The sequence below is a fragment of the Conger conger genome, chromosome 17, assembly GCF_963514075.1.
Source record: "Conger conger chromosome 17, fConCon1.1, whole genome shotgun sequence".
NCBI classification, from domain to species: domain Eukaryota; kingdom Metazoa; phylum Chordata; class Actinopteri; order Anguilliformes; family Congridae; genus Conger; species Conger conger.
The window spans coordinates 1,152,330-1,163,460 of NC_083776.1; the positions used below are offsets into that span (position 1 = coordinate 1,152,330).

An 11,131-nucleotide genomic window follows, 5' to 3' on the forward strand; every position below is an offset into this window, starting at 1 on the left:
GGCCAAACACGTCCAGTGATGTGGCTTGAATCTCCAGCCTGTGATCAAAACTGTGAGGTTGTATTTCTTTGTCGAAATCGAAAAGCTCTTCTTCCAACTCGGCAAAGTCAGAGCTGTCCGTCATATCGCTCAGGCGAGCCAAGTTAGGTTACTTGATATTTGGTTTGCATCTGAAGCCTCTGTCGGTCTGTTTGTGAAGTTTTAGTCACTGACACCACTCTTTCCTTTTGATGATGGTCCTAACAGTTTATTTTGGTAGGCCTATTGTTTGGCCAATGTCTCTGACTGGTTTTGTCTTATTCCTCTGCCTGATAATGGCTTCCTTGACTGTCATTGGCACAAGTCTGGTCCTCATGTTCAAAAACACCTACAGCAGACGGCATTCAAAGCCTAGAATCAAGGCTAGATATCCCTTATACCTGCACTAAGGAAGCGATGGAATACACCTGACTAGTCACAAACAGCTGAGAAGCCAACTGTCCAACTAGTCCCCTAAAAAGGGTTGGACTATGTATAAAAAGGGATGTAATTCCCGATATACACTCAGTGAGCACTTTATTAGAAATACCTACTTATTCATGTGATTATCTAATCAGACAATCGTGTGGCAGCAGTGAAATGTGTATAATCATGCAGATACGAGTCAGGAGCTCCAGTTAATCAACCATCAGGATGGAGAAAAATCTCAACTTGGAATGATTGTTGGTGCTAGACAGGGTGGTTTGAGTATCTGAGAAACTGCTGATCTCCTGGAATTTACACACACAACCGTCTCTAAAGTTTGCAGAGGATGGTGCGCAAAACATCCAGTGAGCAGCAGTTCTAACAAATACATCTCATAAATGCCTAATAAAGTGCTCACTGAGTGTAGATGTAAATCCAAATTAAAGGTGACCGTCTGCACTTTAACCTCATTTAACCTTAATTTCAAATCCAATGTGCTGGAGTACAGAGCCAAAAGAACAGAAATCGTACCGCTGTCCAAATACTTACGTACTCCGCTCTACATTGATCGATTGGCGTATTGATACGTTCTGGGTCGGTGTGCCCCTGCACTGCCCCTGTGCCCCGGGCGGGGTGAGTAACCGGGCGGATGAGTAACCGGGCGAGTAACCGGGCGGGTAACCGGGCGGGGTGAGTAACCGGGCCCCTCTCTCAGGCAGGCGGGGGTGAGGAACGGCATGTTTTTCGGACAGGCCAAGCGGCTGTGCCCCGGCCTGCAGGCCGTGCCCTACGACTTCCAGGCCTACAAGGAGGTGGCGCTGGTCCTGTACGAAACGCTGGCCAGGTACTGCCTCTGCCTTCCTCCCTCTGCCCCCCTCTCTCTCCCCCCCTTCCTCTATCCCTCTCTCACCCCTCCTCTCTCCCCCCCCTTCCTATCTTCCTCTATTCCTCTCTCTCACCCCCCTTCCTCTATCCCTCTCTCACCCCTCCTCTCTCCCCCCCCTTCCTATCTTCCTCTATTCCTCTCTCTCACCCCCCTCCTCTATCCCTCTCTCACCCCCTTTCTCTCTCATCCTTCTTTCTCTCCCTGCCCCTTCTCTTCCCTCTCTCTAATGAACACTGTGTCACAGTTAGGGAGCGTCAGTAATTTATTGCACTATTACCCAGGTGTACACCTTATCACTGTGAGAGTTTGCATTCTGGAAAGTCCTGGAAGATATTTGGGGGGGGGGGGGGGGGGGGGGGAACAAAAACCCAAGCACCCCTTGAATTAAAAAAATAAAGACTTATTTTATTTGTGGGTTTTGTGCACCCATCTGCTAAATCTCACTAAGTCCCACAGTGTCAGCGTGCTGACGTTTTTAACACGCTCCCGGGCTTGTACCATTTGCCCACTGTCCGAGGCTATTGATGATGAGACCTCACTGCCAAGGACATCTGCAGGAATATGTTCTCACTTAGTGAAATCATGAATGTGCGCTCACTCAGTGGTGTCAGGAATGTGTTCTCACTCAGTGAAATCGTACACAACGCCTCTGCAGAAGCACTTGCACAACTCTGTCTTCAATGGAGACCCGCTTCACTGCACTTCCTGCTGGAAAACGATTCCTGAAAAGCCACGTTTATTACTGAAAGGTTTTGTGTAGAATGACATGGAAGCTGTCAGTGGCACAGAGGGAATGGGAATAGGAACTGTCTTGGTTCTGTTTGGACTCAATAGAGCTTGTATTGGTTCTGTTTGGACTCAATAGAGCTTGTATTGGTTCTGTTTGGACCCGATGGAGCTTGTATTGGTTCTGTTTGGACTCAATGGAGCTTTTATAGTTTCTGTTTGGACTTGATGGAGCTTGTACAGGTTCTGTTTGGACTTGATGATGGACCAAATGAATAATGGCGAGAAAGTCATGTTCTAACCAACGGTGAAAATAGATGTTTTTTTGAATAGTAAACAGTACTAACTGGCAAGAGTACAGTTGAAGTGTTTCACAGACTGGTTTCAAATCTGGTTGTGAATAAGTATGAACAGAGGGGGTGTAGAGGGATCTGAATAAGGATGAACGGAGGGTGTAGAGGGATCTGAATAAGGATGAACGGAGGGGGGTGTAGAGGGATCTGAATAAGGATGAACGGAGGGTGTAGAGGGATCTGAATAAGGATGAACGGAGGGTGTAGAGGGATCTGAATAAGGATGAACGGGGGGGGAGGGTAGAGGGATCTGAATAAGGATGAACGGGGGGGGGGGTAGAGGGATTTAGGAGAGGCTGTAACCCGTGTCCGTCCCTCAGCTACACGCACGAGATCGAGGCTCTGAGCTGTGACGAGGCCCTGGTGGACGCCAGCAGCCTGCTGGCCGAGCTGGGCGTGGCCCCTGACGAGCTGGCCAACGCCATCCGCAGCGACGTGAGGGAGAGGACGGGCTGCTCCGCCTCCATCGGCATGAGTGAGCCCCGCCCACCACCCCGAGCCCCGCCCACCACCCCGAGCCCCGCCCACCACCCCGAGCCCCGCCCACCACCCGAGTCCCGCCCACCACCCGAGTCCCGCCCACCACACCAAGCCCTGCCCACCACCCCGAGCCCTGCCCACCCCACCAAGTCAAGCCCCGCCCACTACCCCAAGCTCCGCCCACACACCAAGTCAAGTCCCGCCCACCACATCAACTCAAGTCCCGCCCACCACATCAACTCAAGTCCCGCCCACCACACCAAGTCAAGTCCCGCCCATACGCCAAGTCAAGTCCCGCCCACCACACCAAGTCAAGTCCCGCCCACCACACCAAGTCAAGTCCCGCCCACCACACCAAGTCAAGTCCCGCCCACCACACCAAGTCAAGTCCCGCCCACCACACCAAGTCCCGCCCACCACACCAAGTCAAGTCCCGCCCACCCCCACCAAGCCCCGCCCACCACACCAAGTCCCACCCACCAGGCGACACAGAGACCGATTCTTTACGCGAATAGTACCTCATCTGACCTGTTCTGCAGTTGTTTTAATGACCTTCGGAACTTTAACTTTGGATAAAAACATCTGCTAAGTAAATGCCATGTCATGAAAGTGTGAAACTGAACAACGCTTTCATTTCCTGTTTTGTCAAGGTTCAAATATTCTGCTGGCCAGAATGGCGACTCGCAAGGCAAAACCGAACGGACAGTGCTGTCTGAAGCCGGAGGAAGTGGACGACTTCATTAGAGACCAGCCCGTCACCAGCCTGCCAGGTGAGCCTGCTGCCCTCTGCTGGCCGCAGACAGGAACTGACACCCTGAGCGAGAGGAGAGGGTCATAGCAGGTCATTGTCTATGCAGTGGTTCTAACTGAGGGCTTGGAGACCCCTACTGGTGCTGGAAGGAACTGCAGGGGGAGCCTCAGAAAATCCAGACAACGCTGCGTTGCTGTGTGCTAATTCTGATTTTGATTAACCAGTCTATTATAAACGTAACTTATTGTTATTAGCATAAACTTATCGACTGGTGTGGATTGGGGACTGGTGTTTTGAGACGATGTATCAGATGTGTTGTGGGACCACTCTAGACTGACTGTGTATCTGAGTTAATATGGTTGTGTTCAGTGGTCAATAAGACGGTTGTGTTCAGCGGTCAGTAACTCAGTAACGTGGTTGTGTTCAGTGGTCAGTAACTGTTCTTTTCAGCGGTTATGTTGCACGCAGAGTAACCCTGTTGTGTTCAGCGGTCAGTAACTCTGTTGTGTTCAGCGGTTATGTTGCACGCAGAGTAACCCTGTTGTGTTCAGCGGTTATGTTGCACGCAGAGTAACTGTGTTGTGTTCAGCGGTCAGTAACTCTGTTGTGTTCAGCGGTTATGTTGCACGCAGAGTAACTGTGTTGTGTTCAGCGGTCAGTAACTTGTTGTGTTCAGCGGTTATGTTGCACGCAGAGTAACTGTGTTGTGTTCAGCGGTCAGTAACTCTGTTGTGTTCAGCGGTTATGTTGCACGCAGAGTAACCCTGTTGTGTTCAGCGGTCAGTAACTCTGTTGTGTTCAGCGGTTATGTTGCACGCAGAGTAACTGTGTTGTGTTCAGCGGTCAGTAACTCTGTTGTGTTCAGCGGTTATGTTGCACGCAGAGTAACCCTGTTGTGTTCAGCGGTCAGTAACTCTGTTGTGTTCAGCGGTTATGTTGCACGCAGAGTAACTGTGTTGTGTTCAGCGGTCAGTAACTCTGTTATGTTCAGTGGTTATGTTGCACGCAGAGTAACCCTGTTGTGTTCAGCGGTCAGTAACTGTGTTGTGTTCAGCGGTCAGTAACTGTGTTGTGTTCAGCGGTCAGTAACTGTGTTGTGTTCAGCGGTGATGTTGCGCGCAGAGTAACTGTGTTGTGTTCAGCGGTCAGTAACTGTGTTGTGTTCAGCGGTCAGTAACTGTGTTGTGTTCAGCGGTCAGTAACTGTGTTGTGTTCAGCGGTTATGTTGCACCCTGTTGAATCCGTCGCTGTGGTTGGGTGCAGGTGTGGGGCGGTCGATGGGCTGCAAGCTGACCTCTCTGGGGGTGCGGACGTGCGGAGAGCTGCAGCAGATGTCCATGTTGCGGCTGCAGAAGGAGTTTGGGCCGCGGACGGGCCAGACGCTGTTCCGGTTCTGCCGCGGCCTGGACGACCGGCCCGTCCGGAGCGAGAAGGAGAGGAAGTCCGTTTCGGCCGAGATGAACTACGGAATCCGTTTCACACAGGTTCAGCGTCGCGCCCTACAACAGGCCAAAATTGCACCCAGTAACCCATCCTGTACCCTCAAGTATCACCCCTGTCCCGTACCCTCAAATATCACCCCTGTCCTGTACCCTCAAATATCACCCCTGTCCTGTACCCCGCAGCCTGTACCCACATCTTCACCCCAACGTATACCACAAACTTCACCCCAATCCACTGACTGCTGTCCTCCTCCCTGCCCCCTCCCCTCTCTGCAGGTTTCGGAGGCGGAGGCGTTCCTCCTCAGCCTGTCCCAGGAGGTCCAGCGGAGGCTGCATGCCGCAGGCCTCCAGGGTCGTCGGCTCACCCTCAAGGCCATGGTGCGAAAACCTGGGGCCCCTGTGGAGCCCGCCAAGTACGGGGGCCACGGGATCTGTGACAGCCTGGCCAGGTGAGCGTGGTCACACTCACTCACTCACTCACTCACTCACTCACTCACTCACTCACTCACACACACACTCACTCACTCACTCACTCACTCACTCACTCACTCACACACTGACACACACACACTGACACACACACTCACTCACACACACACTCACTCACTCACTCACTCACACTCACACACACACACTCACTCACTCACTCACTCACTCACTCACTCACACACACACACACACACACACACACACACACTCACTCACTCACTCACTCACTCACTCACTCACTCACACACACTCACACACACACACACACACACACTCACACACACACACACACACACACACACACTCACTCACTCACTCACTCACTCACTCACTCACTCACACTCACACTCACACACACTCACTCACTCACTCACTCACTCACTCACTCACACTCACACTCACACTCACTCACTCACTCACTCACACTCACACTCACACACACACTCACTCACTCACTCACTCACACTCTCACACATACACACACACACACACACACTCTCACACACACACACACACACACACACACACGTGTAGCTCCCAGGTGTTAGAGGTGAGGCTGTCCCCTGGTCCCGGCTGCAGGTCAGTGACCCTGGATCAGCCCACAGACAGCGCAGAGCTGATTGGCTCTGAGGTGCTGAAGCTCTTCCGCTCCATGAAGGTGAGTGCAGCTGACATGAGGGGCGTTGGCCTGCAGATACAGCTGCTGGGGCCACACCCCGCGCCCGGCCCCGGCCCCCAGGACCCGCCCCGCCCCGCGCGCTCCATCAGAGACCTGCTGCTGGCCCAACGCTCCGCCCACCCTGCTGCCATGGCCCCGCCCTCCACGCCAGGTCAGAGGTCACGCCCTACATCAGTGACAGGGGGATAGAGAGGGAGCAGGAGAGGGAGCGAGACTGAGGAAGAAGCAGTGTGTGTGTGTGTGTGTGTGTGTGTGAGTGTGAGTGTGTGTGTGTGTTTGTGCACACGTGTGTGTGCGCGTGTGTTCGTGTGCATGTACATGTGTGCGTTTGTGTGCGTGCGTGTGTGTTTGTGTGCATGTACATGTACGTGTGTGTGTGCGTCAGCTGCAAAATCAGTGACATCACTCACGGTTAAATAATTGTTACATATGCACCCTCCGTCTGAAGCAGCTGACATCCTCATCCTCATCCTCATCCTCATCCTCACGCTTTTCCTCTCTCCTCACAGTGGGAATACCGCCTGCTGCCCCGCCCCCAAGCGGAGCCACCAATCAGAGCAGGTGCCCCCCTGCCAGAGCCCCGCCCCCGCCCTCCAGCTGCTCCGCCCTCTCCTCTTCCCCGACGGAGCCCGTGCCCAGCACCAGCACGGGGGAGCCCCCCCCACGCTATAACGGGGGTCTGCACACCCCCGCCCGCACACAGCCTCGCCTCAACTGCAGCATCCAGGTGCCCTCGCCCTCCCAGGTACCCCCAAACCCAGCCTCCCGCCCCCACTTCCTGCTGCTCGCTCGCACACACGTGCCCCACGCGTCAGGGATATCCATGAGCGCTGAGTGACGGGTCTGTGAGCCAATTACCTGACGTTTTATACAGCAGAGGCTTTTATCCAACGGCACGTACAAAGACAGTGCATATCAAGGTCATAGAGCAAACAACAGAACCAGGCCGATGAGACACAGTTCACATATGATGGGTGCCATGTATATAACCATGAACTTAAGTCTTGTACACAATGGAGATGGGCCAAGTCTGTAAGTAATGAGGTCAGGAACTACAGTCCCGAGACACATACAAATTCAAAAGTCCTAGATTAAAGAACGATCAGACGTGTGGGTTGTTGCTGTCCAGCCAATCAGATGTGTGGGTTGTTGCTGTCCAGCCAATCGGACGTGTGGGTTGCATCCTCAGGTGGATCTCTCGGTATTGGAGGCGTTGCCGGCGGAGATCCGGCAGCAGGTGGAGCAGTCCTGGAGTCGCAGCGCGGATCTGCCCAACGGCACGCCCCTGACCCCGCCCCCGCCCCTGACCCCGCCCCCAGCCCCGCCCCCCTCACCACCGCCCAGAGGCACGCTCATCCTGCAGATCCCCGGGGGGGCGGAGCCATCCGGCGGGACGGGCATCGTGCTGGCGCTCCCAGACTTCTCCCAGGTACCCCTGCTCCAACAGGAAGTGTCATAACCCCACACTAACACACCCTACTCCAACAGGAAGTGTGTCACAACCCTGCACTAACACACCCTACTCCAACAGGAAGTGTCATAACCCCACACTTACACACCCTGCTCCAACAGGAAGTGTGTCACAACCCTGCACTAACACACCCTGCTCCAACAGGAAGTGTCATAACCCCACACTAACACACCCTGCTCCAACAGGAAGTGTGTCACAACCCTGCACTAACACACCCTGCTCCAACAGGAAGTGTGTCATAACCCCACACTAACACACCCTGCTCCAACAGGAAGTGTGTCATAACCCCACACTAACACACATACCCCTGCTCCAACAGGAAGTGGGGCAGCCTGTAGCGTAGTGGTTAAGGTAAATGACTTGGACACCCAAGGTCGGTGGTTCTAATCCCGGTGTAGCCACAATAAGATCTGCACAGCTGTTGGGCCCTTGAGCAAGGCCCTTAACCCTACATTGCTCCAGGGGAGGATTGTCTCCTGCTTAGTCTAATCAACTGTACGTCGTTCTGGATAAGAGCGTCTGCCAAATGCCAATAATGTAATGTAAAGTAAATACATGGACTAAACGGTTTGGGTGATACATATTCACTGAGCTTCACGTCACTCCCTGTCCCTAAGACGCTGGCAGGCAGCGACGTATTCCACCGCAAGTTGACGGCACTTCTTCTCCTTTCTCCCTCTCCCTCTCCCTCCCTCTCTCTCTCTCTCTCTCAGGTGGATCCAGAAGTGTTTGCAGCTTTGCCTCCAGAGCTGCAGGAGGAGCTGCGCTCAGCGTACAGGCGCAAGACCAGCGCCCAGCCCCAAAGCACCATGGGTAGGACCCAGGGACACCTTCCCCTCACACTGGGCTTTGGGTTCCACTCTCCGGTTTAACCTTAAGACAGCAGGGCCTTGTGCTGTAGCTGAGGACCCCCACTCAGCACCTCAGTAAATTATTCATATATCATGTTTTGTGCTTCCCGTTAGCGCCCTCTACAGGATGCTGAAGACGAGTGTAGAAACTAATTTCAGTCATAAGTACTGGCTGTTTAATACAGTGTGCACATGCTGATTGCCAGGCACAGTAACACCAAGGACATGTAAAGCAGATGTGTGTAAAAACAGATTATTCAGAAAATTGCAAATATCACCCAGGCTCACCTTGCCCCAGGTCTGTGAGCCCCTAATTCAGAGCAGACTAACCCCCCCTCGCCCCTCGCCCCTCTCTCTCTCTCCCTTAGCTCCCAAAAACGCTCTGCTCCAGCTCAGGGCCCCGGGCTACGACCAGCTGAAGCGCCGACACAAGAGGAAAAACCTGAGCCCTGCCAAAAAGGGCCCCAGCCCCATGAAAGCGCGTCTCCCCGGAAACAGCCCTGCCAAAAGCAGCCCCGCCAAACTGCAACCGCTCATGCTCAAGTATGAAGACACGCCCACTGACACTCTGAAGGTGCCTTGTTTTTTCTTGTTTGTTTGTTTTTTTTGTTAATTATTTTCTAACTACCACTGATTTAGGCTTGTGAAGCAGCACAGTTAGATTATTTAATCGAACTGTGCTTTTTGATTTATTCTCATAAATAACTAGAACTGTGGCGATCCGAGTTCATTACAGAACGTTAATTCAGACATTAACCTACTTACTACATCACGTGCCACGTGGCGTGACAACATGAGGAAGACACTGAGGAGCGAACCGCCAACCTTGCGGGTTGAACAAACCTCTGTCTGACCTCTGACCTCTGACCCCTGCAGCGTGAGAACGGGCCCTCCACATCCTCTCTGAAGCCTGACGTCCCGCAACACCCATCCAAACTCGCACCCAGTCCCCATCCAGCCCTGGCTGGTGCCTCCGAGCTCCCAGACATCCGTACCCTTCTGAGGGAGTGGGTCACTACCATCTCAGGTACAGTGGGGGGGGGGGTGGGTCAGTACCATCTCAGGTACAGTGGGGGGGAGTGGGTCACTACCATCTCAGGTACAGTGGGGGGGAGTGGGTCACTAATGACACTAACGGCTCTCCCACTGTAATGAAGCTAAAGGTTCTCACGCTGTAACGCCGCTAACAGCGCTCATGCTAACGGCTCTCCCACTGTAATGAAGCTAAAGGTTCTCACGCTGTAACGCCGCTAACAGCGCTCATGCTAACGGCTCTCCCACTGTAATGAAGCTAAAGGTTCTCACGCTGTAACGCCGCTAACAGCGCTCATGCTAACGGCTCTCCCACTGTAATGAAGCTAAAGGTTCTCACGCTGTAACGCCGCTAACAGCGCTCATGCTAACGGCTCTCCCACTGTAATGAAGCTAAAGGTTCTCACGCTGTAACGCCGCTAACAGCTCTCATGCTAACGGCTCTCCCACTGTAATGAAGCTAAAGGTTCTCACGCTGTAACGCCGCTAACGGCTCTCCCACTGTAATGAAGCTAAAGGTTCTCACGCTGTAACGCCGCTAACAGCTCTCATGCTAACGGCTCTCCCACTGTAATGAAGCTAAAGGTTCTCACGCTGTAACGCCGCTAACAGCTCTCATGCTAACGGCGCTCATGCTAACAGCTCTCATGCTATCGGCTCTCCCTCTGCAGAGCCTATGGAGGAGGACATCCTGCAGGTGGTGAAGTACTGCACGGCGCTGGTGGACGATCGCGACCTGGAGAAGCTGGACCTCGTCATCAAATACATGAAGAGGTAACGCCTCGCTCCCCGAGACCCGTGCCGCCCGCGCCCCGCCCCACCGCCTCATTTCCCCCCCTGTGCCCGTCTGTGCCCCTGCAGGCTGATGCAGCAGTCGGTGGAGTCGGTGTGGAGCATGGCCTTCGACTTCATCCTGGACAACGTGCAGGTCGTTCTGCAGCAAACCTACGGGAGCACGCTGAAGATCACATAGAGGACCCTCCCCTCCGTCTCTCTACAGCTCATCCCTCTCTCTACAGCCCCTCCCTCTCTCTACAGCTCCTCCCTCTCCACACCTCCCCTCCCTCTCTACAGGTCCTCCCTCTCTCCAAACATCCACACCTCCACACCTCATCTATCGACAGCTTGTCTCTCTCTCTCTCTACACAGTCAGGCCTCACCTGTACCTCTCTTCTGGTCTTTGAGACCCCCCCCCCCCCCCAGGAGGCCTGGCCTCCCTCTGTGAGAGAGAGAGGAGAGGGAGGGAGAGAGTCTATCTGAAGGACCCAGGACTGCCGGTAGGGGGCTCTGATCCTAAAGAAGCTTCTGGAAACAGAGCCCCTCCCTCATGCCCCACAGCACAGCTATGAAGCTACAGGAAGCAGCTGAGTGAGACTTAGGAGAGAAACGGAGACCCATCCCTCTCTCCCCCTCTCTCTCTCCCTCTCCCTCTCTCACTCCCCCTCTCTGTCTCTCTCACTCCCTCTCTCTCCTCTCTCCCTCTGTCCCTCTCCTCTCTCACTCCCACTCTTTCTCTCACTCCCTCTC

General features: G+C 53.8%; 1 protein-coding gene across 3 annotated transcripts in view; it reads left to right on the forward strand.

The window, feature by feature from the left end:
- rev1 (REV1 DNA directed polymerase) overlaps positions 1 to 10,784 on the forward strand; it is a 31,035-nt gene extending 20,251 nt beyond the window's left edge. Inside the window, exons 10-22 of one of the 3 annotated variants that reach the window (XM_061226258.1) lie at positions 1,160 to 1,288; positions 2,730 to 2,884; positions 3,540 to 3,659; positions 4,904 to 5,124; positions 5,359 to 5,531; positions 6,151 to 6,401; positions 6,760 to 6,995; positions 7,440 to 7,679; positions 8,435 to 8,534; positions 8,941 to 9,146; positions 9,449 to 9,599; positions 10,276 to 10,378; positions 10,466 to 10,784. In XM_061226258.1, the coding sequence (XP_061082242.1) occupies positions 1,160 to 1,288; positions 2,730 to 2,884; positions 3,540 to 3,659; positions 4,904 to 5,124; positions 5,359 to 5,531; positions 6,151 to 6,401; positions 6,760 to 6,995; positions 7,440 to 7,679; positions 8,435 to 8,534; positions 8,941 to 9,146; positions 9,449 to 9,599; positions 10,276 to 10,378; positions 10,466 to 10,577 (2,197 nt within the window). In that variant the 3' untranslated portion in view covers positions 10,578 to 10,784. Of the gene's footprint in view, positions 1 to 1,159; positions 1,289 to 2,729; positions 2,885 to 3,539; positions 3,660 to 4,903; positions 5,532 to 6,150; positions 6,402 to 6,759; positions 6,996 to 7,439; positions 7,680 to 8,434; positions 8,535 to 8,940; positions 9,147 to 9,448; positions 9,600 to 10,275; positions 10,379 to 10,465 lie in introns of all 3 variants that reach the window. The other 2 variants (XM_061226257.1, XM_061226259.1) reach the window with 2 other exon arrangements.
- Positions 10,785 to 11,131: the final 347 nt, after the last annotated feature.